The sequence below is a fragment of the Poecile atricapillus genome, chromosome 6 (assembly GCF_030490865.1).
Source record: "Poecile atricapillus isolate bPoeAtr1 chromosome 6, bPoeAtr1.hap1, whole genome shotgun sequence".
NCBI classification, from domain to species: domain Eukaryota; kingdom Metazoa; phylum Chordata; class Aves; order Passeriformes; family Paridae; genus Poecile; species Poecile atricapillus.
Genome location: NC_081254.1, coordinates 23,618,272 through 23,646,105, shown reverse-complemented (window position 1 = coordinate 23,646,105; position 27,834 = coordinate 23,618,272). Strand labels below are relative to the sequence as shown.

At 38.7% G+C, this 27,834-nt stretch overlaps 2 protein-coding genes across 3 annotated transcripts in view; both read left to right on the top strand.

Moving 5' to 3' along the window:
• KNDC1 (kinase non-catalytic C-lobe domain containing 1) overlaps positions 1-14,332 on the top strand; it is a 58,391-nt gene extending 44,059 nt beyond the window's left edge. Inside the window, exons 16-30 of the mRNA XM_058842014.1 lie at positions 215-306; positions 1,741-2,138; positions 3,985-4,078; positions 4,190-4,287; positions 4,569-4,780; positions 6,080-6,193; positions 6,595-6,742; positions 7,012-7,191; positions 8,244-8,459; positions 8,760-8,842; positions 10,091-10,241; positions 10,650-10,772; positions 10,870-10,929; positions 11,551-11,708; positions 11,971-14,332. Coding sequence (XP_058697997.1) covers positions 215-306; positions 1,741-2,138; positions 3,985-4,078; positions 4,190-4,287; positions 4,569-4,780; positions 6,080-6,193; positions 6,595-6,742; positions 7,012-7,191; positions 8,244-8,459; positions 8,760-8,842; positions 10,091-10,241; positions 10,650-10,772; positions 10,870-10,929; positions 11,551-11,708; positions 11,971-12,202 — 2,359 coding nt within the window. The 3' untranslated portion in view covers positions 12,203-14,332. The remainder of the gene's footprint in view (positions 1-214; positions 307-1,740; positions 2,139-3,984; positions 4,079-4,189; positions 4,288-4,568; positions 4,781-6,079; positions 6,194-6,594; positions 6,743-7,011; positions 7,192-8,243; positions 8,460-8,759; positions 8,843-10,090; positions 10,242-10,649; positions 10,773-10,869; positions 10,930-11,550; positions 11,709-11,970) is intronic.
• A 10,562-nt stretch (positions 14,333-24,894) lies between these two features.
• On the top strand, positions 24,895-27,202 carry LOC131580432 (homeobox protein vent1-like). Of its 2 annotated transcripts, XM_058841621.1 has the most exons (3): positions 24,895-26,309; positions 26,471-26,685; positions 26,804-27,202. In XM_058841621.1, the coding sequence occupies exons 1-3, from the start codon at positions 26,120-26,122 to the stop codon at positions 27,113-27,115; spliced, it is 717 nt and encodes a 238-aa protein (XP_058697604.1). In that variant the 5' UTR covers positions 24,895-26,119; the 3' UTR covers positions 27,116-27,202. The 2 variants fall into 2 exon arrangements, with proteins under 2 accessions (XP_058697604.1, XP_058697603.1); XM_058841620.1 differs by having other exon boundaries at positions 24,895-26,685.
• The last annotated feature ends 632 nt before the right edge of the window (positions 27,203-27,834 follow it).

The following is a 27,834-nucleotide window of genomic DNA, read 5'->3' as shown; positions in this document are numbered from 1 at the left end:
ATGCTGCACAGGAAAATCTCTATCTTATTGTGATTGAATAGCCATTTGAACATTTTTTTTTCTCACAGAATAACAACTGAAGCTGAACGTGAAAATTAGATAAATGCTATGAAGCCCTTTATGTGCATGATAGAGTAACTTGTAAGATCTCATTTTACTGATGTAAATATAAAAGTATAGGAAATATTAATTTTTCCTAATCTTGTATTTTCAGCATAACTGAGGCAGATGAAGTAAAATGCGACAATATATTCCAAGATGTGAAGAAATCTGAAAGCTTTCTGGCAAGCAGTGATCAGACAGAGGGTGAGAAGGGACTTCATGTTTCTAGATCTTAGTGTGTGCTGAGAATATATCAATGGCAGAAGCTTTGAGACACTTTGCCTGTGTCTTCAGGAAAGCACTCTCCTTAACAATTATAGACATTTTCACTGAAACTGAACATTATCAATGCCTTAAGGACATAAATGTCTTTTATAGGAAGCTTATATATGACCCAGTGTTATTTTGTGAGATGTCATTTACTTTTACTTACTTTAATTTAAACAGATGTCTCTGTTGAAAACCCTAAATATGGTAGCTGTTGTATGTGGTTTTCTTGTGTTTGGGTAGATAATCTAGTGCCTACTATATTAGTGGATTGTTTATTTATACTTACTCAGTTTGGGTTTTACATTTCTTCTGACACACTTTGTGATTGAAAGTTTACAAAATATCTTTCAGTAACTGAACTCAAAACTGAGCTGGAACTGGTAAATCCTAATATTATAGCAAAACCATTACCCTTTCTAGGCTTGGTTCCTTGATGGTCAGCTTCTATTTGGTTGCTGTTTTACCAGTGTGAGGTTTTTTCCAAGATAGTTCATCTAAATTTGAGCATTTAAACTTCGTTACTTCTCTGTTTTGAGCAAAGTGAAAATGTGTGTGCTTTACAGAAGGGCTTATACACTTACGTTGTTCATTTTTATAGCAAAACATAAATTTGTAATTTTTCACTTGGCTGCTGTTGTTCAATATTACAGTTTTCCATTTTGGCTCAGAATTACTGCAGATGTAGAGCTAGACTTTACTGTGGAGTGTGTGATTTCTTTGCACCAGGAATTTAGGTTTGTTTGACTCCAAGGTGGCATATCTAAGCCCTGGAGCATTGCTCAAGTGAAAAGGGAGACTTCTGGCAGGTATTAATGCTCCTGTCAGCATTGTACCAACCTTTGACTGTCGCCTCAGTCCCTGAAGGTTGACAGTAGTTGTTATAACTGCAAAAAAGTCCCATCATAACTCAAGGGATTGAGTCCTGTAGGAGTAGAAAGTTTAACATCTATTGGCTATATCAATTATTCTTGCCCTCTCTGTATGGAATAAAAACTTCAAGACTTACGGATGGAAAAAACTCAAAAGCTAAGCATGTTACTAATGTGTGCTTAGGTCTGACATGTTTAACTTCCAATGTAAAGTTTCTATGTGTTGTTTAAATGCTTGTTGCATATGCATGAGAAATATTTCGTACTTTTCAGAAATGTATTGTTTAACTATTGCTTGATAGTTCTGAAATGTTTTTAACCTTTATCATTTTACAATGTGTAGTTGAGGAAAAAAGATGTCACAATAAGAATCTAAACTTACTGCTAGAGCACATAGGTAGTCTCATAATCATGTTTTGTATGTGTCATGTTTAAGTTCAACAAAGCATGCATTATAGTACATGACCATTATTTCTTTTCCCCCACACACCTTCTTTAGGAAAAGGGGAAGCAAACTTCGATGTGAAGGCTGAGCCAATGATAAAAACATCATTAGTTGACATGGATTTTGATGAGTCACCTTTGGATAATATCAAAAAAGAATTGACTCTGCAGAGTACTATCCCCATAGCGAAAGAGCAACAATATTTGCAAAGCAACGGCTGTGGTCCAGGCTTTGCAGAAGAAAGTACAAATTCAGAGGAACAAGCCATGATAAAGATAGCTGGAAACAGCTACCTGACATCTCCCAGTCTACCTGACTTTTGTGGCTGTAGTCCTGGTTGGAGCAGTGCATTTTATGGAGCTGAATGTTTTGATTCAGAAGTTCATAGTTACTTGAAAAACCTTGGAAAGCAGAAATCAAGTGAGTCACAAAATATAGATGCTAAAAAAGTGGTGAGTACATTGATTTTAAATCATTAAGATACATCTTGGTGGTTAAAAGTGTGATAAAATTTGTTCAGTTATAGTGAGTCAAAACATAATTTCTTCTTTTAAATATTGACTCTTAAGCAGTTTAAAATCCTCAAGGTTTGTCATGTCTTGGCGATAAACATCGGTAGAGGTGTAATAATCCAAAGGAAAGCACAGTGACACAAAAGTGCGATCTCCAATCTACAACCCATTGTCTGTTCTTAAAGTTGACTGGAAAAGCACTGTGTGCCCTTTGCACCAACCCCATGGTGGTGATATTGTAGAAAAGAGCTAAAAATGACTGACTGGAGCACATCACAGGAATAGAGCTTCATCAAAAATTTTTATACTTTAGACCTATCTGAATTGGAAAACATTGTGGAATAGACAGGGAATTTACCTCTGACTTCATTGCTACTCGCCCCAGATTTTTTAGTGGACAAACCACTTTGTCCACCAGATTCCAAATGGTCACTCCTTGTGATTTCCTTTCTGTTCACAGGGGCTCTTAATCACCTTTATTTTGCTTTAATTGATGAAGTAAAAGCAGACCTTGAAGTAAAAGTAAGCAGCTTCCAATTAGAATCTGGATAATAGCTTTCCTGTGCTTTCCCTGTTCTCTATGTAATGCCTCTGTAGGAGTACACCTTTTAAAAATCCAGGGGGCTTTTATGACTCTATGCTAATGAACCATGTTGTTAAACCTTTTGAGCTTTTCTGAAAAACAGTGACAGGTTTTACTTAAGCTCAAATTAATTTCTAGCAAATCCATCCCATTAAAGCTAACCTATTTACCAATCTGTTGTTTGATATATTAGCTCTGAGCTGTGTGTTTTCTGATCACTCTGCTTGTGGGAGTTGTCTGCTGCATTCTGTGAACTTACTGCATTTAAAATGCTGTTTCATGTAACTGGGTCACTGGTAGTTAACTTAAGACCCAAGTGCAAAAGTCACCATTTTTATAAAGCACAACCTACATCATGTTTGTTGTTTCATAATAAATCAGAAGCTGAATCCAAAGTGGATGGCCCATTTTTATTGGCTGGTAAAGTGATGAAAACTTTGATATGCAAACAATTATAAATGTAAATGTTTACTTCAAAATTTATATATTTTGAGGGGCCTGATATATTTTCATTTCTATTCGTTGCTTAGATTAAGTAATTCTATAGAAATTGAGTTTATTTTTTTCAATTTTGTGAAATACATAAATAGAAAATAAGAAAGCTGAACTTTGAATTTTATATGTCCTTTATTTCTAGAGCAGCTCTCTTGTCTGCCTTCTGACCTGGTTGTATAATAACATGTAATTATACTTGTTTGGAAGCCATTGATTTCAGTCAGACTTTCAGTTCTTACTGCAAATATATGTCAGCTGTTTAAAGTGTTTCTGGGGCCTGCACTAAATTCAGGACATACAAATTTTAATTCTGGATGACTTCTGATTGTAAGTTTTAAAAATGCTCTTGAAAACAACCAGATAGGTGCAATTATAACTAAAGGCATATTTATGTGAACAGATTCAGACAAACTTCCTCACAGTCTCATCATACACAAACCTGCTCCAGTTCTTAAGTTGTAGAACTGTGACATCACTAATGTTTTTCTGGGAACAGGTAACTCCTGCTGTATCTTGCCTGTAAACACAGTTTGTGAAAAGTAGTTTCACAGTTGTGAAAGGTAGTTTTTCATTGTTAATATTACATTCTTGTCTGTTAAAATGTTCTTTTTTCTTCATACAAAATAATTATCTTCTAAAACTTTACTTTCTTACTAGGACCACCTTCCACTTACAATTCTGATCATAATCCTATTTCTTTTTAAATAGGAACTAGAACAATTGCTAATGATTGAGACAAAAAATTACAGAAAGACCATAAAGTTTTACCAGAAGCTATTGCAGAAAGAAAGAAGAAGCAAAGGTAAGATGATAGCAACTTGCCAGTAATAAAATGGCTGCATGGTACTTTTAAGGACCTGTTCTGTAAATCTGAATCATTGATGTTCTTATGCCATGTATTTTAAATCTAAAGGTCCTGAAACTAAATCTATGTTGCCCAAACTGAGAGGACAGCTACAAGAGATGAAATCAAAAGTGCAGTTTCTTGAACTGGTAAAGAAATATGTACAGGCAAGTCAGATTTTATTTCATCTGTGCTTCATTTGTCATTTCATTACTGCATCAGTGTAACTGGCTGTTCAGATCATTATATGAAATGTGAAATGGTTTGTGTCCAACTGCCAAATTAAGTAAGATCCAAAAGAAATATTAAATGTAATTGCTACTAGTATTATTTAAAAAGGAAAAAAAAATCAATTGTATGAAATGCAATTTGTCTTTAAATTGGTTGCATTTATGTGAATTTTCCTCTTTAATTTCTTGTTTTATCATGGCCTTGCTTCTTTGAGCAGATGATGTATGCAGAGCAGTGGGGTGTGGAATCCTATGTGCTGCCTACAGTCATTCACAGTGGGAAAGCTGACACCAGGGACATGGCACCTGAGGATGAATCATCATTGCTCCTTTACTACAACACAGAGAAACAGCAGTGTAACAATCAAAATGGAGGGAGAGTTCTGCAAGCCGGTACACCTCTTGGTTTAATGGCTTATTTATATTCTAGGTATAGTATATTTTACACATAAATTGGGAGTGGGTGGAAGTATTGTTGCTAAACCAGTTGCTAAAAAACTTGTCTCTGTGATAAATCCTAGTTATTCAACATTTAATAAATTCTCCTCTCTTCTATCAAGTTTTTGTTATTTCTGTGAACACTCATTTACAGACATGGAGATGAAAATGTGAAAAGATCGTCTGGCTTTCATTAAACATATTTGATAATAAGTAAAAAACTAGCAACTTTAAACTTTTTTATCTTTTACTTATTTGAGGTTTGCTGTTAGTTGCCATGGAGTCAAGGCTTTATGTTACTGCCAGCAGTACAATTCTTCAGATAATCATATAATTTCATAATTATTATTAATAAGGTCTATATATCAAAATGTTTAGGTTCATTTCTACAGATATTGCCCCAATAATCAGTCCTTGGCACCGATCAAGATGCAGGCTTATCTCAAGGTTTAAATGGGGACAGAGGTGTCCTTCAACTCCATTGAGGGCAGTGTTGTTTGCAGGCACCTCAGCTGTAACAGTGTGAAGGATTTAAATTACCAGGGGCTCCATCAGACTTGTGCCACTGTAGAGCTGCAGAGGGAGCAGCTTCCCCCAGCTGCTTCTCCCACCCCATCCTGACTCTGAGACCCAGTTACTTACACTGAGTGCTGCTTTTCCTGGTAGTTAATGTTTTGCACAAAGTGAAGAAAATGTTTTGGAATTGGACTTTCCACATTCATCAAGCCCAAACTTTCATGATTAGCTGTAAGCCAATAGGGAGAAAAGACAATTAACCTGTGTTAAGACCTTGAGAGTGTGTGTATATAAAAAAATAAAATGCCCTCATTTTTAATGTGTGTATAATAAGTGTATTCTGTTGTTAAAGTAACCACTCCTCTAATTAGAGCTACAGGGAGTATTTTTTTGCTTAATGTATCTACTTCTTATGCTGTTATGATAATGAAAATGTTTCAAAGCAGCATCAAGTTAGATGATAGGAAAAAATAATGTAATATGTTCTTCCATACTATTTAGATTGCAACTTTCCTTAATAATAGAAATTTGTGATCATTCACAAAATTGAAAGTAGAGAAACTCTTTATAAAACAAATTATGCTTTCAGGGTTGGCAGTCACACTACTTGAAGTGTAAAAATAATTTTAAAAAGAACCAAGGTTTTATGAAGAGCTTGAGAATTAAAAATGCCTATTCTTGATATTTTGAGGATTTTTTTTTTTGCTGTTGCTGTACTCGAATGCAAGTTGAAAATGTGTTCTGGCTTGTCTGAAGTTTTTCTTGTGCTTTACAGAAATGCCTTTTTAGAAGGTTATGTGCAGCAGTTTCTTTACACATTCCGCTATTTCTGCACACAAGAAGAATTTTTGAAGTTTCTTCTTGATAGAATCAGCAGCACTTTATCCAGGTATAGTAAATTCCCGTGAAAAACATTATGAAAGCACAATTGAGTTTCCCCCTAATAACAAATAGCTGTTTCTCAGAAGTGCTACTTAATTTAAATGAATTTTTAAGTTTGTTTTTGTAAGACTCTTAACGAGCGAGAGCAAAATGAGAGCAAGAGCTGCATCTGACAATGTGCTTACTTCTCATTTCTGCTTTTTACTGTTACCAGTTTTCCACTAATGGGTAGTAATTACAACCTCAGCTTTGTTTCCATAGAGCCATTGACTCTAGAGACATGAAATTTAGGAATTTAAGATACTACATTAAATACCAAATAAAACTTGTGGGTTTTGTCAACACTTATTTTTACATAGGAATTAGTTATCAATTTTGGCATAATAAGTTTCTTTTTCTTCTCACCAGTGCAAGCCTGGATCCTTCCACATCCCTTACCAAAATATGTAACCGCAGTTTCTACATCCTGCAGGCATGGATTGAAGACTGTTACAGTGTAGATTTTGCAACAAATACTGATCTTCTGGGTACCCTAAAAGAATTTATTTCTTCCAAGGTAATTCAGAATTTCAGTAGACCCTTTAAGAAAAAAACAAAAGACAAACTAATTACTTTTAAGTTATGGAATATGTAACATTTTTTATTACAAAAAGCTGCCCTAAGTACAATTAAAGTAAATAAAATAAAAATAATGCTATATTTGACAGCTATGTTTGGTATGTCTCTTTTTTTCAACTGGTAAAAATTTTACAACTGTATTGTAATTTTCTTACAATTTCTGGGCAATTGGGTGCTGTGTTCTCTTAACCTGCTTTGCATTCCCAGGTCGCTTCATTAAATGGCTACGGGGAGCGCTTGTTGTCACTGCTCGAGGACGCCTCTGCCAGGAAAAGTGGCAGTGCTCATCTTTCCTCTGGTGTGGACAAATGTGAAGAGGAAAGTGAGGAGGGCAGAAAAACATTACATTCCCTGTGTAAAAAGCTCTCAGAAGATGTCTCCAGAAAGGTGTGTCTTTTCTTCAGACTTCAGTGTATGGAGCACATTTGCATATATTATGTTCTGACAAAAACAGAAGTGTCCAACTTCATAGTCCAGACCTACTTAGTAAGAAATACGTACCTGCATTTTAAATTTTCTTTTGAAAGTATCTAAAATCCAGACAGTTCTGTAACCATGACAGTAATCTTAAGTTTTAACTCCTGACAGCTGTTTCAGCAATCACAGATCAGACAATCAAAATTTTGAGAGTCGAGATCTTCATTCTTGACACTAGCATGTGACTCATTGTTATTAGGAAACCTTTGCCTCCTTGTCAACCATTAATGTTTTTATTAGGCATCTTTGTAAAACTATAAATACAAGAAAACAGCAGGAGCTACGAGGTTCCCTGCTAGAATTTCAAAGCTTGTAGCAAGAACTGGTCTGAACTTTTGTCTGTATTTACTATTTTACTGTGTTCTACAGCCCCAGAAACCAGGACTACTGCAGGCTTTTCCCAAAACCAGATCTCTTTTCAGTGGCGAAATAACATGTGGAAGTCAAATGTATTAATAACATGCAAGTTGAATTAAACATCAGCCTCATGATAAAGGTGCACAATTCCATGGGTATATTGAGGATTCAGCCAAAAAAGGACAAACAGAATAGAGGAACATGCACTTATTTTATTGTCACTGCACAATAATGATAATGGAAGAATGGAAAAGAATGAAAAACCAAGTACTTCTTGGAAAGGGATCTTTGATTCTAAGCAAAAAGGAAAAATAAAATATTTTATGACAGCAAGCTTGAATACACAGAGGTTTGTTTTAAATACTGATTATTGATTGAGATCTGGCAACCTCCTGCTTAGACTCATCCACTGTGCATATTGTATTAGCTTAAAATAGCAGTGTTGAGTAAATCAGTATGTTCTGGGCTAACCTTGAAGATTAGCTGAAGAGTTTTGCATGCACAAAGGTGTTTCTCTTAACAGCACTTTCAAGAAAGTTACATCAAGAGGAGATTTAGTGTTTGCTTTAGAGAAGTTGTAACCTTACTGGTTTTTTTTCCTCCAGAACTTCTACTGGAAACTGTCCAAAGGTGTGGGACCAGTTGCACAGCATCAGAGAGAGCGGCTGCACTCAGGGTCAGCAGTTTTGCCGAAGCCCTGCTGTAGCAGTTTCACTGCAGAATCCTCGGTCTCCTTAGCTAGAGCGGATGAAGTGGGACCAGTTCTCTTGATCGAGTGCAGTGCCCAACAGCTTTGTTGGCAGCTGACACTACTGCAACAGGTACAAAGGTCTAGGTTTATTTGGAAGTACAAATAATATCTATTTTCTCACTCTTTCTCTTCTTTCTTTACCATTTCCCAACCTTGTTTCAAGCTTATTTCAAACTATTTTATAAGAAGTTGAATTAAACCTTTCCTCTGGAAATCTGTACAGTGAAATTTAGAATATCTAATGCTATTCTTAGGCTGTGATCCCTCTCATAATTCATGCAGGTGGGGTGGGAGGAGGACATACTCTGTCATTTTTGTCCCCAGGCATTTTAAAAGAACTAACAGCAGATATATCTTGCTTTTTTTTTAGGAAGTATTTAATAAATGTCATCCAGTACACTTCCTAAATTCCAGAGCGCTTGGTGTTAAAGACAAGTGTGTTGCTGTGCCAAAGTAAGTTGCTTGTTTTAACTGCCTTCCAAATCTGTTGATGCACAATAACTTAGAGTGTTACACTTTTAATACAGAAACAGAGAAACAATTTAAATACTTAGCATTTTTTTACAGACTAGGTAGCCTGTTTATATGGGTTATATAATTTCAGGAGATTTCATATGTGGATATGGTTACATACCTATGCACATGCATGTGTGTGGAAGGCCACATTTGCCAGGTGATTTCTTTGAAATCTGGAGTTGAGGCCAAAATATTTCTAAGAACTTGATCTGGGAGTTGCTTGAAAGGTTTCATTCTTGGTAGAGAAAAAGTGCCATGGATTCTGAAGTAGATCCTTGGTCAGGAATGTGTGTATGTATATAAAATCTCAAAGACATTTACAGTCTTAAGGAAGGAATCTCTCAAGATACATAATTCAACCACCCTGCTGAAAGCAAGGTCAGCTGGACCAGGTTGCCCAGGGTTGTGTGCAGTTGTGTTGTGAAAGTGGATGGAGACTCCACAGCTTCTCTGTACAACATTCCTGCTGTTTGTTAGGGAGGTGAATTTTTGGTATTCAGAGATACACAGAATTTTCTTACAGTTACTAGTGTGGTTACCAACCTATTTAAATTATTTGCTCATCAGTAATTAATGTTTTCATCCAACCACATAGACCTAATTATTTTTATGATGGTCTAGTTCTTACATACTCAGTGGATTCAATTAACTTCTAATTAGTAGTTGATAACTGAACTACCTATGGTAGATTTTTGCTTCTAAGGATAGGGAATGAAGATCTAAAGCAACTAATTTTTCACAGGTTGCTCAATGGCCAAGGCTAGATCACCTGGTTTATACAGATTTTGGAGTTCAGTCATGGGAAATGACGTGTGTGCTGCCACTTGATACCAGGCTCAATTTCTCATGTGGCTGCGGTTGTTGACTCTGGGTTTCTGGCTGTTATTTTGTGTCAGATTGGCCAGGGTTTTATTATGCATTAATGAGGGGTGAAAGTGTTTCTATGTACAGAAATGTACCCTATATATTCTTATTTTTTATCAGATGTACCTAACATGTAATTATAAGGAAGAAAATGGAACGTGGCTCGCTATTTACATCATGAGGTATAAAATCAAGATAGCAAGCAATGCAGAATTATTTTAAATGGTTAGAAGTTGACATCTTCCCGATCAAGGTTTTCTTTAAAAATCCAGTATCAGCCAGAATTATTTTTGCCTTTTTTTTTTTCTGTATTTTTCTCAGGGCAGTTTCTGCTGAGACAGTTTCACTTAAAGTCTGTAATCTATTTCTGTCGAAGTGCATACAAGACCAGTACCTTCTGCAATTATTAAAAAATGCAGACAGTATCAGCACCTGGGTTGCTGCTGAAATTGTAACGTGTCACACAACTAAGGTTTGTCATTTTTTATTGAGCTATGAACTACAAAACAGTTATTTATTTGTCATTATCTATGACTTGCTGTGTAGCAAACCTGTAAGATCCTGAAATACACCTGTGGGTGGGCAGTTAGCAATTTGGTTTGTTGTCACAAGGAGGATCTTGGATACTTTTTAGTAGCAGGTGTCAAAACATAACAGAATGTAAGAAATTAATTGTCTGAGGGGAATAGGGGTCAAACTTTTATCAAGGACACCTGAGTGACCGGAAGGGAAAAACTGTGTGAAGGAAGATGTTACTACAGTCAGCAATTTTGATAACAAATTGAGAAAGGAAATTTCTCTTCTCCCTTCTCATTTAATTTTCTTGTGTAGATTTACTATGTATATATATGTATGTATATAAATCTTCGTTTTTTTCCAGCGGCAGGTGAGCTTGTTATCAAAATTTCTTCTTATAGCAAAATGCTGCTATGAACAAAGAAATTTTGCTACTGCAATGCAAATCCTAGCAGGCTTGGAAAATCTCATTGTACGACAGTTGCCAGTAAGTTGGGACCCTGTTCTCTAACTATTTTGATTAATAGAATCTTGTTCCAATATAGACATTAATATGAAAAAAATATATTCTGTTTTATTGTAAGGCCTGGAAAATTCTACCTGCAAAAGTAGCTGAGATAATGGAGGAACTCAAGGCTGTTGAGGTAAGCATAAAATACTTAATGCAAAATTACATCTTCAGGGTTAGAGAAGGTGCAAGATCTGCTTAAATGGGTGTCTCTGCAGGATGAAAACCACAATTGTTACTTTTAATTATGAGTTTAATTTGATTGAAGACTTTTTACTCCTAATCCAAGAGTTTACATAAATTTTAATTGCAGTATTTCTTCAACATGTGTCCTGTGTGACAAATCAAAATTACAAAAGCAAGTTAAAACATTAGATGTGCTACATTGCATTAGAAGATTTCTGCAGAAGCTTTGCAGCTGTAATGTGTTCTGAAAAATCTTAAATGCCTATTTTATTATAGGCATCCTTTCATTGATCTACACAATTTTGAAACATAGAGTAAGGTTTTAAAATGCAGTTTTACCTGTGATTTAGACCAACTGAAATTATGTATGAAATGTCTTTTGATTAAAATTACTTTATTTGTGTACTTTAAAAAGTTTGCTGCTAGATGAATCCATAGTGTTGTCTTCAGCTTCAGTGCTAAAAGTAAATATTCATGACAAATAAATAGAAGGTGTTAAATACATGGAGAACTTGTAAAAACCTTCCCCAAGACTTAATGTGAGATTAATCTGTGTGTATTTTTTAACTAGGTGTTTTTAAAAAGTGATAGCTTATGTCTGATGGAAGGAGACAGATTCAAAACCCTTCCAACAATTCCATCAGCCCATGTTTTGGCTATGCATGTCCAACAGCTTGAAACTGGAGGATTCACAATGACAAATGGAGCCCACAAGTGGACTAAACTTAGGTAATTATTTTAATTATGTGTGTATATCACTTATATTTTTTATTATACTGTTGTCTAATGAGATAATAAGAGCTAATGCAGCATTTCACTATTAACAGTTAAAATAGTTTAATTTGTTTAGACATGTAACTAGAGGTACATATACAATAGAATACAATGCTTGATGCCTTTGAATTTCCTTTAAGGTTTGTTTTTTGGTTTATGCTTTTGTTTTTATTATCAGCAAAACAAACTAATCTTTTTTATGATATTCTCTTACAAGAAACATTGCAAAAGTTGTGAGCCAAGTTCATGCCTTTCAAGAGAATCCTTATACCTATGCACCAGATTTCAAGCTGCAGTCTTACCTCAGACAAAGAGTAACTCATTTTAAAGATGCAGACATTTCTGCCTTGGCAGCTGACAACTGTGCCAACTTCCATCAGATACCAGCAGAAAAACATTCTCGAAAAATTCAGGACACACTACGCAGGATGAAAGCAACATTTCAGTAATTATTTATGTTTCAGCTGTTCTATTCTGGGTCTAGACTGTAAAACTGGATTAAGCTGACTCCATCTACTGGACCTATTTCCAAGCAAATACTGAAGTGAAGCGACATAAGATACTGTCTCAAGTTGAAATTATTATATATCTTAACATGGAGTTATAAAATGCTGACTAATGGGATTTGAATCACTGGCAACTGGGTGGCAGATCAAAAGAAGAAAAAGAGAGAGAAAATTAGAGTATAGATGAAAAGGCTTATTAATTTTGTTACTCTTCTTTAGCATAAATAATTAATTAGCCTGAAAACCAATATCTGAAAAATACTGTGGAAGAGAAGTTAAATTCCAGCTTCTGTTGCCAAGCTGGCCTAGGAGAGTTCAAAACCTAGTTCATTAAAAGTTGAATCTATTTTTATATAAACACAGTACACTTCTATCCTGTCACATTGTGCATATAATTCAGAAACACAGATCCTCTGCTATTCATTGACGGTTGGTGTGTCTTGCTTTTATGTTGTATATTATGAAAACTGTAACTGACATAAATAATTGGCTGTCTGTTTCTCCTGACAAGGAAGGAGAGGAATGCTATCCTTCAACTTTTTTTTTTTATTTTGATTTTAAAGTCATCAGACTAACCTGTGTTCCAAATGAAAGTAAGATCTGAATGTAAGTATTACCAATCCATTGCTCTGCTTCTGCACTCCCAGCATTGTGAAGACAGTAAATGTGAAATTGCTTTTTTTATCTATATTTGGCACAAGAGTCACTTTGCCAATTTATATCTGTCTGTATGTGTGCACATTTGAGTATGGCTTTTGCTCCTGAGGTTGTTTTTGTAGATCACAGTGCTCCTGCAGCATCCAATAGAAGATAATAATGTGAAATTTGGATCTGCAACTTGTAAAACTGTGGTGCTAGCCTATTCATAGAGCTGATATTTACAAGACCTTCTGAATGGCCATGATATGTGTTGCTATTGCTAGAAAATGTATTGAGCTACTCAGGTTTATGCAAGGCCAGAATGTTAAGGATACAAATTGGTTAAAAATGCAAGTATTTCTACCAGAGGGAGCAATGGTAGTGTTGAAGGAGAAGCAGGGTAGGGCAAGAAGCACTTAAGCACTGTTCTGAAATTATTTACTTAGAACTGTGTTTAAAAAAAAAAAAAAATTAAAAAGAAAATTTTTCTGAGAGAAGTGAAGGGCAGATGTGAACTAAGTATCTCATCAAGTGTTGGCGATGCAGAAGGATAAAGATGTAAGAAATGGAAGTGTGTACATGTCTGGTATTTTGCAGTTGTACTGTTGTGTTTGACAGAGGTGCATGTGCACATGCTAAACTGGAGCTTTCTCAGTGTATAAGAGGAAGGCTTCTCCTTTTCTCTTGTCAGTAACAGCAATATTACATCTCAACCCTCTCTCATCTTCCTCAGTAAAAACAAGGTGTGTCCATACTTTCCTTTAAATACTCAGTTACTTTTTCCTACTAATACAATACTGCTAACTTTTGGCTCTTATTGGTTTAAACACTGAAGAACTCAATCCTCAACAGGGTTTGCTTGCTTTTTTATTACTTCTAATATGATTTATTTTATTTACCATATGTAGGTTTCACATGTCATTAATTATAGTATTCTGACTTACCCTTAGGAAAGTAAATAAAGTTGCTATTTCTCTAAGAATTGACAAATGTGAAAACATGTAATATTTACCCCTTCTGTCTTTATGATTTAAGAATGTTAATGATAGTGTTATCTTCAGACATACATTTCATGTATTTTATCTGTATGCATTTATTTTAAATCATCGGTTTTGTTAGTAGCTATTTGGGGTTTTGTCAATTAAAAATTACCATTCACTTAAACCCACACCTTACCTTTGAACGACAGTAAAATTTGAAATAGCGTTAAATTTTACTAATGTAAAGTAATCCACAAGAATTGCTAACCACATGATCTTAATAAATCCATTTTATAGTTACCAGTCGAACTTTGGAAATTGCTTTTGTGAACTTTCTTATCATTTGTATTTTTGCACTCATGAGAATTAGCTCATGTATTTCTTAGTTCTGTGTTGTTGCATCTAGAAAATGTTGCTTATTCTGTCATGATAACTGGTGCTATACAAGATTTTAAAAATCAGCTCATGTCTTCTGTAAGTGCTTCACTGTATCAAACCTTATATTGGTATTAATTCACAGTATTGAGTTATGGTACTACTTTGGGGTGTTTCCATCAATTAGATATTTCAGATTTTCTGTTTAGGCACCACCCCACAACAACAACAGCAACAAATGTTAATAGCTAATGAAAGAGAAAATCCACTCCTTTACAAGGAAACTGGTTTGGTTTTGTCCATGAACACTGAGGTATGTGTATCTTATATAACACAGATTTCAGAAGAAAGTTACATCTAGCATATAACTGTGCTGCTTATTTATGACTTACAAGCAGTAAGGGTTGAGCTGAAGTTTTCTCTCTTTGTGGGGAATGTCCTTTAAAAAAAACAAGGGACAAAACATATCAAAGAAATATGTTCATTTTTATCTAGTTGGCAAAATACTGTTGGCATCAGTAATTGTACTGCATAAGTGAGGGTCTTTGCAGTCTGGCCCTGTGCTTCTGTTTCAATACTGAACTAGAATTTTTGGGGAAAAAAAATTGAGCTTGTTCTTTATGCCACAATCATTACCAGCTATCCTAGCTCTTCCTCATTTTTTCCACATTCCCCTCATCTTGCTTTTATGTTTGTTTGTTTTTCACACAGTGACCCATAGACTTCTGAAATGAAGTCTGTTCCTTGGGAGACTTTCCAGTTCTTTTTGTATTGGTGCCCTTAGCAGATGTTTGCTCCCAGGATCCCTGGGGTTTTCACTCCTGTTAGGAGAGAGCTGGGAAGCGTGTCCTTCCTTCTTACACCAGTTCCGTTAGTTCCCAGCTCCAACACCTCCAGAAGGCTGGAAACAGGGATGGAATTCAATTCATCCTATGAACCACTCTGTAGAATCCCAAACCAAGGAGCTGGGACGTAATTAATGAATCAACACTGGTTCGTGATTCTGACAAATCCCTTTCCTTTGAAAATTTTCAACCACTTCTAGACTTTGCTTTGTGTGTTGGATTGTTTTCATAAGCATTGCTGAGACTCATCATTTCTGTGAGTAGTCAATGTGATGTGCAAAGGATTAAAACTTGAGGAAAGTTTGTAAATTTAAAAAATATATAAACTACAGTTGGAAAGGGGTGGAAGCCATCAGTTTTTGCAGTGTTAAATATGCAGTTGATTGTTTCAATCTTTGATATCATAATGATGGAAAGAGTGCAGATATATTAATTTTCTCCCTCATACTTGCTTAAATACCATCCAAAGCATAACCTTCTTTAAATTTCAAGTGTTCTGTTTAGAGCTAGCTTTTTCTTTTTTCAGAAAGTCTTTTTTTTTCTCAAAATACACTTTATAAATATGAGTTTTAAATGTATGCTGAGCTTTGACAGACCCTCAAAGCACTGGAAATACAGGTTTGAAAAATATTTGAAAACTAAGGTCCTGTGAATCTAACATAGTTGATGAGTCATCTTTGGCATTTGACTGATTAGGAAATATTCTTCACCTATAAAAGTTTTTTCCTTAAGTTACTATAGGTAAAAGACACTGCCCTCACTACAATTTGGACTATGAAGGTGTTTTGGGGGATTTTTGCCCCCCGAGAGAATTTGTAATTTTTACGTACCAATAAATTACTAATTTGTGATGGAATATTCCATTGGAGAATTTTAAGGTTCATAGTCTGATAGCCCTGTAAAATACATGTGAGAATGAACAATTTTACCTTTTGAATTCCTGTTTGAAAATTCCTGCAGCAACCAAGTCTGAAGAAACTTTTAATGTGTCTGGTTTTGATCTATCAATGAATGACAACAACTGTGCAATTAGATGCTTCTTTGCTGTCATATGTGATAAAATTCATAAACAGTAATAGTAGTAAATTATTCACCTAAATAGCGAAATTCCATGATAATCATCTGCACAGTCATAGATTAGGATTACAGGGTTTTCTGGGGAAAAGAGAAAATAAAGTCACTTCTTCTGGGGAAGAAGTGTCTTGATATCTCTTCAAGATAGCTCCTAGTTCTCATTCTCTTGATGGAAGGAACTGAAAGGGCAAAGGACTTGAAAATAAAAGGTGGAAAAGAACAGATGACTCCTGAGGTGAGAGTACAGATCCACAGACATGAGCAAACTAGCTTTTCTCCATGAAGGTAAACTGCAGGTCAAAGATTGGATAATTGTGTTAAAGACCATTGCTGAGAACACAAAATCTCCTAAATAAGTTTATTTAAATAAAAGGTAATGGACTGAAACCTGGAGAAAGATGTGGAGAACTTAATAGAGTAACAAACAACTAAGTTTTGATGTTTGACCAACTAAGCTGATGAAATACTGAATACCCTGGGCTGCATCTAAAAATTGTGAGGATGATGTATTTTGAAATGTCACCAGTAGTCTCTCATTATTTTTTTCTCCAGAGTGGGGGATGTATTGAAGTACACTGTGCTCACATCCCAACTCATGCCACCTTCTTATCCCTCTGATGACAGCCAGGACATGACTTGCTCTGAGCCCAGCGTGAGCACACTTCAGATACAGCTTTGTGTATATAAGCTAGTGCTGGAACCATAGGGAATAATCTTACTGTTTAAGATTTTACAGTGTTTAATATATAAACTGTTGAAAATCTGCATGTGGAAAGCAATCAATGAGACAACAGAGTTCATGATTCAAAGGAAAGAAAGAGATGAAAGAAGCAGAATAGTAACGCTAGGCTTCAAAAAAGCAAACTTCAACAAACTCAAGGAATTGGTGCATGGGGTCCTGGGGAAGGAATTAAAACACAAAGAAAAATTCAAGAGAGCTGAAAGTTTCTAAGAAGAGTTTCTAAGGTCATATTTTAACAGTCTATCCACATGCAAAGGAAAGAAAACTCAGAGAGCACTTTGGCTGTGTTAGGGGCTCATGAATTACCTGAAAAAAAATAAGACATCTACATTACCATGAACAAATACAAAAGAAGAGCACAGCAGGTTAGGAACAAAACTGGACAGACAAAAAAAATCTGTCAGCAAGGGAAAAGCAAAACAATAAAAATGGATTTTTAAATATTTTTCTGTTATACAATAAGAGCTCTCTGCTTACCAGAAGAGGTAAGTATCAGATGGTACAAAAGCCTGGAGTGCTTTCTGTTCCACTGCCTCCCCTCTAAACCATGCATGTCATGATCAAAGTTAACCAAGAATGCAGGTCAGAGGCTATCAAACTAATTAGAGGTATCATAACATTAACTTCTGAGTAAATCTGTTCTATGATAATGAGGAAAACTGAAGTTATATTGGAATTACTGTATTTTTGATGGAGGAAGAATGAGTGAGTTCCCAGAAAATAATACTAGTTTTTAAAAGTGGTCAAATCCACAGGAATGTGTGGAAACACAAAGTAAAGAGAATGACAGAGAATCAGCCAGGAAAGCTTTGGCACTAGAAGAGTTACTGGAAAAGCTGTCCGAAAGTCAGCAAGCATAGAGACTAATTTAAAAGGCTGTTTTTGTCCATTAAGTAATTTTTAAATGACCTAATGGAAACTGTCCCAAGAGATAAAAACAGCATATTGTATGTTGAAGTCAATAAATGCCTTGGCAACAGATCCTCCTGGCCTGATTATATATTTGGTCACTCAGATTCAGATGATGTGCCTCTAAGGTGAATACACAGCTAGTTAATACGTTGTTTCAAAGGGTAATTAACATGTTTGTTAAATTGTGAAAGTGAATTGAGTGGGGTTAGGACTATCCAGATGTTATGAGCGAAAAGCAGATGCAGATCCCTCAGGGAGAAAGCACAAAATGAGAGAGTTTTGGCTTTATCAGAAGTGTAGCATTCCCACAGTGGGAATCCTGGAGCATCAATCAAATGAGGACCCAATGCACTGGAGCCCTCTCAGGAGTGAAGCTCCAGGGAAAGTGCTGTGGGGGTGAGTAAAGAGATCTGTGCTAATTAACATTTCATACATATGCAATGTCCTCTTTTGCTCATTAGCTGCCCCATGTGATGCAGGTGCTGCTGCTTGAATTCCAAGATCTGCCGATGGCCTTCACCTTGGCACCCATGCAGATGGGGGAAGCAAACTGTTCTGGCTTACAGTAATGAGGTAAAACATGCTCAGTTCTCAACACACCCGGTGGGAAGAAGGGAACTATCACAGTCACAGTAACAACAAGATAAGACCTGCTTGGGACTCTGCATACTCCAGTGAGGGAGGCAAACTCTCCAGGATTACCATAAGGCAGTCTTCTCACAGCCTACACTGTATGGAATGTGTAGGAATGTCTGTGAATTTTACTGCTGAAATACAAGGTGGCATGGAAAGCACACTTATACAAGCTTAGAACTCACAATAAGCGTGATAACGGTTGAGGTTTCAGCTTCAAGTCTTATGATTTTGAAGGATAAATATTAAATGAAAAATAACTACAGAGCTCCAGTAAAAATCTCTGGGGACCGTAATAGATCACAAGCCGAATATGAATCCATGTGTACAGTTTGCAAAAAGAAAAGAAGGAGGTGGGGGGAGAAGACCTGAGGTGTAACTGCACGAGGGCTACACAAGACACAAGGTAATTATTTTGCTCTGTTTGGCAATAGAGAAGCATCAGCAGGAATACTTTACCATTTAGGCACTACAGCTAGGATACATACACCCAAAATGAGAGAGAGTAGAGCTGACCACAGTAAGTATATGTTTTGAAACATAAACTGGGAAAGACTGAAAGAAGTGGACTTACACAGACAAGATTGCATTGAGCAGACCTGCGAATGTGAAATGTTGTTGTAAAAAATTGTAGTAGCTGCAGGGTGAGGAGTTTTTTTGTGTACTGTGAAGCTTAAGCACTTGATTTTGAAACAAGGTTGGTTTTGTTTCAATTTTTTACGTGAAAAGCTTTCTGTGAAACACTGGAGTAGATTCCTCATCTGTAATGCACCTCTAAGATCTGCTTTCCTGTGAATTTTTAAGAGCAAGTGAGATAAAACTCTGTCATAAGTGCACAGGCCTTCTTGTTCCTGTGAAGGGAGAGGGACTCAGTAGGGATCTTCAGGAAAGTAAATTGGACACTAATTCAGATACTTGCTGCAATCAGGGAATTATATTAATTTGATTATTAATTTAATTGTATTCCAGTCACTTCAATTTTCAGGGGTTTATTTGCATTCTTCCACTGATACACACCAAAAGTAGGTGATGCTGTGGCATGAGTTGCTAGAACTGATGTCAAAGATGTTATAGAGGGAGGCTGAATTGCCGTTCTATACTTATGCTAATGCAGTGGAAAATGACTTGATGCTAAAAGCAGCAGCAGAGGGTTAGAGGCCGAGCTTGTCGTGCTGGGTGAGTTGTTTTAGCTGCCAGGAACTGAGTGACCATCCCAGGAGTGTTCCTGTGTACATGTGGCGCTCAGGGACATGGTTTAGTGATGTACTTGGCTTAAGGGCTGGATTCGATGGTCTTAGAGGTTTTCTCCAACCTGAATGATTCCCTGATTCTATCACTGCCTCAGCTAAACGTCTGCTGCTTCCCTTCCTTTCTGTAGCAGCTTTGTGGCTGTGAAGGCTCGCAGTAGCCAGGAGATGGCACAAGAGATCCTCTGCAGCGTGTTAGGTGTTGGTGCACCGGGAGCAAAGGGAGTGAAACACCATCGGCCGTTCAGATGTCTGCACAAACCTCGCCCATTAGAAACATGCAAACACAAAATGGCAGGGTTTTTTTATATTCCATTTCATGTATTTATATTCAGCTTTCAGCTGAACCCTTTAATCTTTTAGAGAACATGCACACACATCGTCATATTCTTAAATCCCATTTACCTTCTATCCATGTGTAGTACACTGATTTCTGGCAAAAGAATTACACTGCGCTGTCCAGAGGAAACATAGACATCGAATTGTGGGTTACAGGGGCAGTGTCAAGCATCTTAACCTGACTACATTCCTGTCCTCACCCACTAAGCCCAGCTTTTCCCTTATCAGTGAACTAAGGGAATGTCAGGCCATGTCTGTGCTCCCTGTTTGGCTTTAGTGAAGGCAGACGTCCAGTGCCATTTATGCTCTGTTGCTACAGTTATATATCCTGCCAAAGTTATTCTCTTCAGGCAATAGTAACATTGGATACTAGATTGGATACTAGATGGAAGTGACTGGAATAAGGAAAATAGGAAGAAATGGTATATAGTGAGGAATACAGATGAAGGGGAGAAATAACTAAAAATGCGAAATGGAGAAGAGCCTTGAAGTCAGTTTAAATGGAAAAAAAAAAAAGGTAAATATTCTTTCCATTTAATTTGAAAAGATTGTTTTTTTGAGCAATACAGCAATACAAAGACCTGATTTATTTTAGGTTTAAGTGACCGGGGGAAGGAAGAGTCAGAAAACATTTTCACTGCTGAGAGCAATGCATTTCAAAGCAGCATTGTGTGGTATAGACCAGGTTGGGCACAGAGCGTGATGGATGTCCAGGGCTGCCAGCTGTGATAGCTCATTCTCCTGCTGACTGACTCATCATGCTCAAATGCTAACTCTAAACTCAAGGGGGAACATTATTCATTCTTTAATAGCCAAAAGTGAAAAGTTACTTTCAATAAAAATAAATGCTTTGGTCAGTATAATTTCTTTCATTTCTTTCTAAATTTCTTTAGAAAATATTTGTGGGAAATATGAATGTAATGGAAAAAATCTGATTTAATGCATTCTTTTATATGTTGCTAATTGTAACTATAGAAATAATCATCATGAAAAAAATGTATCTTTCAGCAAAGACTGATAAAGAAAAAGGCCTTGATATAAAATGTGAAGTTAGCCTCTCTGTTAGGTTTTGAAAAGATTGCAAGGTGTCTAAGTGTGTCTAATTGTTTTTAAAGTCTAATTTCTAGTCTAAACAGAATTAAACCAACAACAGACTTTTGAGCAGTTCATTTGAGCAGTGTCCACAGAGATGTCCCTCTGGCAATATGATAGCAATGAGTGCTGAAGTAGGATTTACTTTCCTGAAACTTGGATGGTTTTCCAACTATAATAGTTTGTCTAGTAATAAATAAATAAACAAAAGACTCTGCTGCTGTACCTTGCTTCTGTAACGACAGCAGTATAGGTTCTAAATGTGGTCCTGATTCATATTGAATGTGACTTTTCTTTAAATAAGCATAAATTTGGGTAAAGAGCTATTAAAACAAGTGTTTTCTTTCTTAATATTTGCAGCATGTCTCTGCAGAATATATATATATATTTCAAATATTTCACTGATTCTTTTTAGCTGCTGGTGGCAGCCTTGTGTTAAGGAGCCATGGGAGCTCTTGGCATTTTGAGTGTTGTGTTGATTTAGATCGATTCCAAACATGATGAGACATTTAATTTTCATCTGTGCATTGTCACTATGTTTATACCAGGCCCTCCTGGTATTTCTGCACATATGGTCTTTAAATGCCTCATGGAAGAGTAGCTTTTATTCTGTCTAAGAGGGAAGATAATGATAATAATTGGTAATTAAGAGACTGATCAGAGGCCATTTATAATGCTTTTAAGTCCTAAGTAGTGATTACTCAGAAACTGAATGTTTGGATAAACACACCAGGACAAAGACCATGTAAATTGCATGGCAGATACCAGCGGCCCTTGCTTCCCTGGACAGACCTTCCTGGGAAATCTGCTTGTCCCCGGGTGAACACACGGCTCCTGTGTGGCATAAACCGCCTGGTTTTTACTCTTTGAGTTGCATCACCACTACTCCCAAGAACCACAAACTCCCTCTAGTCTGGTCTCCCAGGACCCTCCAGTGCTATGGGGTACAAAAGGACAGTCCCTTCCCTGGCTCTTGTGCACCCACTGCAGCAAGGCCAGCTGCTGGCAGCTCTCCCTGGCACTGTGGGGAGCCCAAGGGAATGGGCACCCTCAGCTGCTCTCTCTTCAGTTCCTCCCCAGCTCCCGCAGCGAGGAGATGTCTCAGCACAATCCTGCCCCTCTGCAGGGCTCGGAGCTGCCTTACTAGGGCACAGCTGGGCCGTGGGCTGGAAGATGTGGAGTCACAATTCATTCAAAAAAGACTGGGATGTAATCCCAAAATATTGCTATTTATTATCTAATATCCAATATTTCTGAATATTATCAGCTGTCTAGCAGGCAGCCAAGTAGGTAGTTCTGCAGAACCTCCACAACACGAGAGCAGTGTTGTGTGTGAAGATTTCTGCAAAGCTGAAGGCGAAGGTGCTGCCTCCCCAAAGAGGGCAGCTGTGTATTCTGCAAACATCTGCACCGAGTATTGCCGTTATCTATGGTAATGGATCTCCAGACTCCTGCTAGTGGCAATCATGTTGGTATGTCTGAGCTCTTTGTCTCTGCCCCCACCCCAAAGCAGCAGAGTAAAAGCTGCTATCTGTCCCTGCCCTACTCTGACAAATTTCATTAGCATGAGCAGGTTTTCATTCTGTTGGTAATACCACTTGATTTGAAACATGGTATTTCTGAATCACAGTTTAGCAGGAGATTTTCAAACAAGCATTTAATGAATTATAGATAGAAACAGAAGGAAGGCAGCTTAAGAATTTTAGATAAAATTAAATTAGCAACTGTTAAATATTGTAGCAGTCATTACATTCAGAAGTCATCTGCTACCTGTCCAGGAGACTTACACGTTTCATGTGTAATGGAAATGAGATTTGGTTTAATCTAGTCACACCATGATCAATTTGTGTCTCTGGGAGGTCAGTATTTGACACCATCTTTCTGCAGTGCCATTTGCTTCAATACAATGCAATTAATAAACCAGCAGTGTATAAAGATGTAATTTGCAGCTCAGATGGTAAAAAGTCTTCAAATGAGTAAAGGCAGATGTATCAGTGGATGATGAAACTCAATACTTTCTGGTTTTGGAGCTCCATCATAGGTCATGTATTCTTTTTGTCCTATATGACAAGCTTGCCAAGTGTCTTTATTTGTTGACATATGGCTGTAAAAAGGATTGTCATAGAAATAGGCTCTTTTATACTTTTTTAAAAAGTATTTGTATAGAGATATATAAGTATATATGTTATATATAAGAATGTAAGTGGGATATAAGTAAATTGCTTATACTTATATGTAATATTCTGTAAGGACTCAGACTGGAAATAATTCTGGGCACATGGGACATATTAATCTCATTGGGATGGGACTGTGCCCCATCTGTGATGCAGAATGGTGTTATAGTGATCAGAAATATTTAAACTGAGAAGGAAGTTTGCAGAAAAGTTACACTTTATTTTTCTGACGTTCATGAGAATTAGTCCTTGAGAATGGCATTTTGCCTGACTGCAGGGGAGGCTTGGCAGGATTCTGAAAGCAGACAGTGGCACTGATATTCCCAGTTCTGACTGGAGAGGTTGCTGCCAGGCCACGTGTTAAATGCAGCTGAGTTGAGGGACTTGTCCTTCAGTAATTCAGTGTCCTTCAGTAATTCAGTGGGCAGAGCACATTCCTGTATGTCTCCTCTCCATCTCCTGCCTGCTTGGTATGCTCTGTGAGATATGTTGCCAACAGAACTGTCTAATGCTCAGAAATTCTGGTATTTCAAAATTTATCCTCAGGTTTGTGGTAGGAGAAGTCTTCACATTTACCTAAAGAAAAGAATAGTTAAGAACCTGAAATATTCGAGGTGGAGTGGGGTAAGGGGGTGAGGGGGTCGGTGGGGTATGTGTTAGAAAACAGGAAATTTAAAAGCAATCTTGTACGGTCTGCTCAAGTAGACTTTCTAAACTTTTCATTGCTAATCAGAAGATGCTTGGGAGGGATAAATGGATGAGGATTCAAATAATTAGATCTCAAACAATTCCATTTGTTTGGTGAAAAAGCACCACAAATATATATACACATATATGTATGCTTGTGTGTGTGTGTCCATCAGGCTTTGTCCATGCTAGAGATGTTTGTGGACTTCTTTAGGTAGATAACATATATGGGAGGCATTAATGCTTGAATGTTTGTTTACACATTTTTACACCATTTTTCCTCCAGGAAGTTTGTTTAGTGGGCTCAGGCTGCAATGACAATCCCTACCTACACAGGCCAGAAACAAAGGGCTCCAGGAGGGCTCTGGTCATGTACGGTTGTGTTCTAAGTCAGTTATTAGACACCTTTAAATAAAGGTGACAATCGTGTTTGTATTTTTGTTTGGTTAGAGACAAACCCTTGAACAGTGTCATCACTGACACTGTAGAGCAACATAGGACTCACGCTATGCCATGAAAATGAGCAGTCAATGAGAGAGCCTAAAAGGGGTTCACAAGTCAAATTTGAATATAGTTCAATGAAACAATTTTCTGGTGAACAAAAAACTGTAAGATTTCTTGATGAATGGATATAACAACTATATTTGCAGTGGACAAGAGGTTGAAATGTTTGGTTTAGAAAAAGATTGACAAAGAGGATTTTAATAAAATTTTTACTGGATTAATATAAAGAAAAATATATCTGCATAATATGAAAATTTAGTACATTGGAAGATTTAGACATTAAGTGGGAGGGTTTTCTGTCTTCAAACCTCTGCCTGAGACCGACAGTCTAAGAAATAGTTTGAACTGCAGTTACAGTAGGTGTTATCACAGAGAAAGTGAATGCTGGGAAATGCAGCCAGAGTGGCAGAGTTGGCCAAGCCAGAGGGTACAGACAGCAGAGCACTGGGTTTGTGTGCAGGTGGCGGGTGAGTGCAAAGCAGCAGGCAAGAGCAAGGACAGATAAATAGGATGTGCAATCGTGGTCTCTGGAGGCAGGCTGATACCAAGCAGGGCTGTGTAGGAATTATCAATGCAGTGGCAGTCCCGCTCTGTTCTTGCACAGGAGGGGAGGGTGAGAAGAGGAGGGAATTCATGGTTACCCTGCAGTGGAAAACTGCCCATAAAACGCCAAGAGCCTTTTGTCAATATATACAGAGGCTTTACTGCAGCAGCCAAGTGTTCCTGTCCCACACAAAACCCAAAGATGAATGGGAATGTTTCTGAAAGACACACATAAGGTAGCAAGACGAAAAAGAGGGATAGTAAGACAGAAGAGAAATCTGGATGACCTGCATAGCTGCAGGAGATCTGAGAGGGAAGATATGAGTTCTGTAACTTCAGCAGAACTTTCCGCAGAATGTTAATTCTAAGCTAATAATTGTAATTTTCTGATTCGTTAGTCCAGAACCTACTTTTATATAAATGACCAGAAGCCTGTCAATTTGGAGAATCCAATTATGTTGACATTTACCTTTTCCTGTTTCACAACATTCTCCTCCAAACCCCTCAGCGTGTTCCTGGTACTTATAACCTGACTCTGCACTCCCGGAGAACCCGGTGGGTGAGTTTCTCCGCTCACCTGCCTGAGGCTGCCTCGGGAACGCAGTGCTCAGCCCAGAGAGGAGCAGGCTTGAGAAGAACAGCGGGCCTGGTGCTCGAAAAGGAATGGAAAAGCAACTCCAGGGGAAGGGAGAGCGGAAGCAGCAGCGTCCCCTCTCCGTCCAGCGGCCGGGGATGCTGCGCTCCCCCCGGGGTACATTCCCCAGCGCCGTTTGAGGCTGCTCAGCTCCATAAATGCCATTTGCATGGGGATAGGATGTAACAAGAGCTGTAAATCACTGACGGCGGAGTGAACTCCTCAGGGGCAGACACGGCGGAGCCGAGCCTCCGCGAGCTGGGGCAACGTGTGAACGGTATCTTTTGTTGGGGGGGAGGACTGATAGCAATTAGATGATACTTATCTGGCCCTTTGATGTGTATTTACACAAACAACCTTTTCCTCCGGGAGTTGCGGTATAAAGGAGAGGCCCGTGCTCCCCGACACCCTCCTTCCCGGCATCTCCGAAGCAAGGCGGGATGACGAAGGCCCCTTTCTCCGTGGAATGGTTGTCCCAGAGCAGCCAAGCTCTCAAGAGCCCCACCGAGGGCTCTCCACACCGAGCATCGTCCGCGGGCCGGAGCGATCGGCAGGAGCAGCCGGCGGGCCCGCGGGACGGCAGCGGCGGCAGGAGCAGCAGGGAGCGTGTGGCGGCCGCTCCCGCCTCAGGTACCGCGACCACCGGGACGGCCCGGGGCTCCGGGCGGGCCTGGGACATCCCCGGGCACGGCAAGGCATCCTGCGCGGTGCCGCGGGGGCGGAGGAGGCGGGCGGCTCCCCACGCGGTGCCCGGGCCCGGCTGACCCTCTCCTCCTTGTCCCTGTCCGCAGGAGCCGGCGGGAGGCCAGCGGCCCAGGCCGTGCCCGAGGAGGGCCCCGAGTGGCCGGGCCCCGAGGAGCCGTGCGGGCGCGGCGGGCGGCGGCTCCGCACGGCGTTCAGCGCGGAGCAGATCAGCACCCTGGAGAGCTCCTTCCAGCGCCAGCAGTACCTGGGCGCCGCCGAGCGCCGGCAGCTGGCCGGCAGGATGCGCCTCTCCGAGGTGCAGGTGAGCGGGGGGCCGGGCCGCTGAACGGCCGCAGCACGCTTCCAAATAACCAGATAAACAAGCCTGGGTAGCGCTGTAACCTCGTCTTTTCTCCTTTTCCCCGTACTCTTCCCCCCAGATCAAGACCTGGTTTCAGAACCGGCGGATGAAGCTGAAGCGGCAGCTGCAGGAGTTGAGAACCGAGCCCTTCTGCAGCCCCGCTCTCCCTTACGGACCTCAGGGCGCTGTGCTGCCCTTGCCGCTCACGTACGTGGCCCGGCCTCCGCCTCTGCCCCGCCAAGGGGCTGCCCCCGAGGGCTTCCCTCTGGCCGCCCTGCCCGCACCCGCCCTGGACCTCAGCAGCGCCTGCAGAGCACAGCCTGTCGGCTTCTGGGCAGCACCCTGCTTTGTAGAGTACCGGGACCCCAGAGCTTTCTTGCTGGGTGTCTGACCCTCTGATACGAACTCCGACTAAAGAGGATTTGCACTACTGATAGGTATCTGGGCCGCCCGCGTCCGTAACTGCCTGGTGGAGTTATGATGCAGCACCGATGTAAACATTTACAAAGATATGCTGGACAATCTGAATCATGGACTCGAGGCCCTTGCATTTATATTATTACTGTAAAATATAAACGGGGTGGGACAAACAATAATATAAATGGAATATTTGAATAAACCTATTTTTTTTTTCCAGCTTTCATGTGAATTCCTTTCTCAAGGATTGTAGAGGTATTCATCCTGCCCCAAAAGAAAGCTCCTTTTCATTTAAAGAAGCATAGTCTCCTTCTTATCTAGATTTGTTCCGCCCCCCTTGCAATTTACTCTGTGTCTGAGTGCAAAAAAGTGTGAATTTCCCTCTGTCGTCTAAAGCAGGTATCCAACCCCTTCAGTTACTTACTAGATGAGATTTTCTGTCACGGAACTGTGCTTTTAGCCAAATGTGTGGATGCACCTGTTACTTAATACCGGGCTTGCTATAGTAGCAGAACAGATGCTTTTAAGATTTAAAAATTACTTTCTAAATAAGTATGATACTATATCTTCACTTTTTATGAGCTGCCTTAGTAGATATGTAAGAAGCTCTTGTCTAAACAGATCATGGAAAGGACCTTGAAATTTCTTACTTGCAAAACAGTATCTTGTCATCTCACATGCAGTTATCAGGGT

Coding starts and splice junctions, on each gene's coding strand:
- LOC131580432 (XM_058841620.1), top strand. CDS start 26,146: ATGGTTGTCCCAGAGCAGCCAAGCTCTCAAGAGCCCCACCGAGGGCTC. Junction 26,686..26,803: donor TGCGCCTCTCCGAGGTGCAG/GTGAGCGGGGGG, acceptor TCTTCCCCCCAG/ATCAAGACCTGGTTTCAGAA.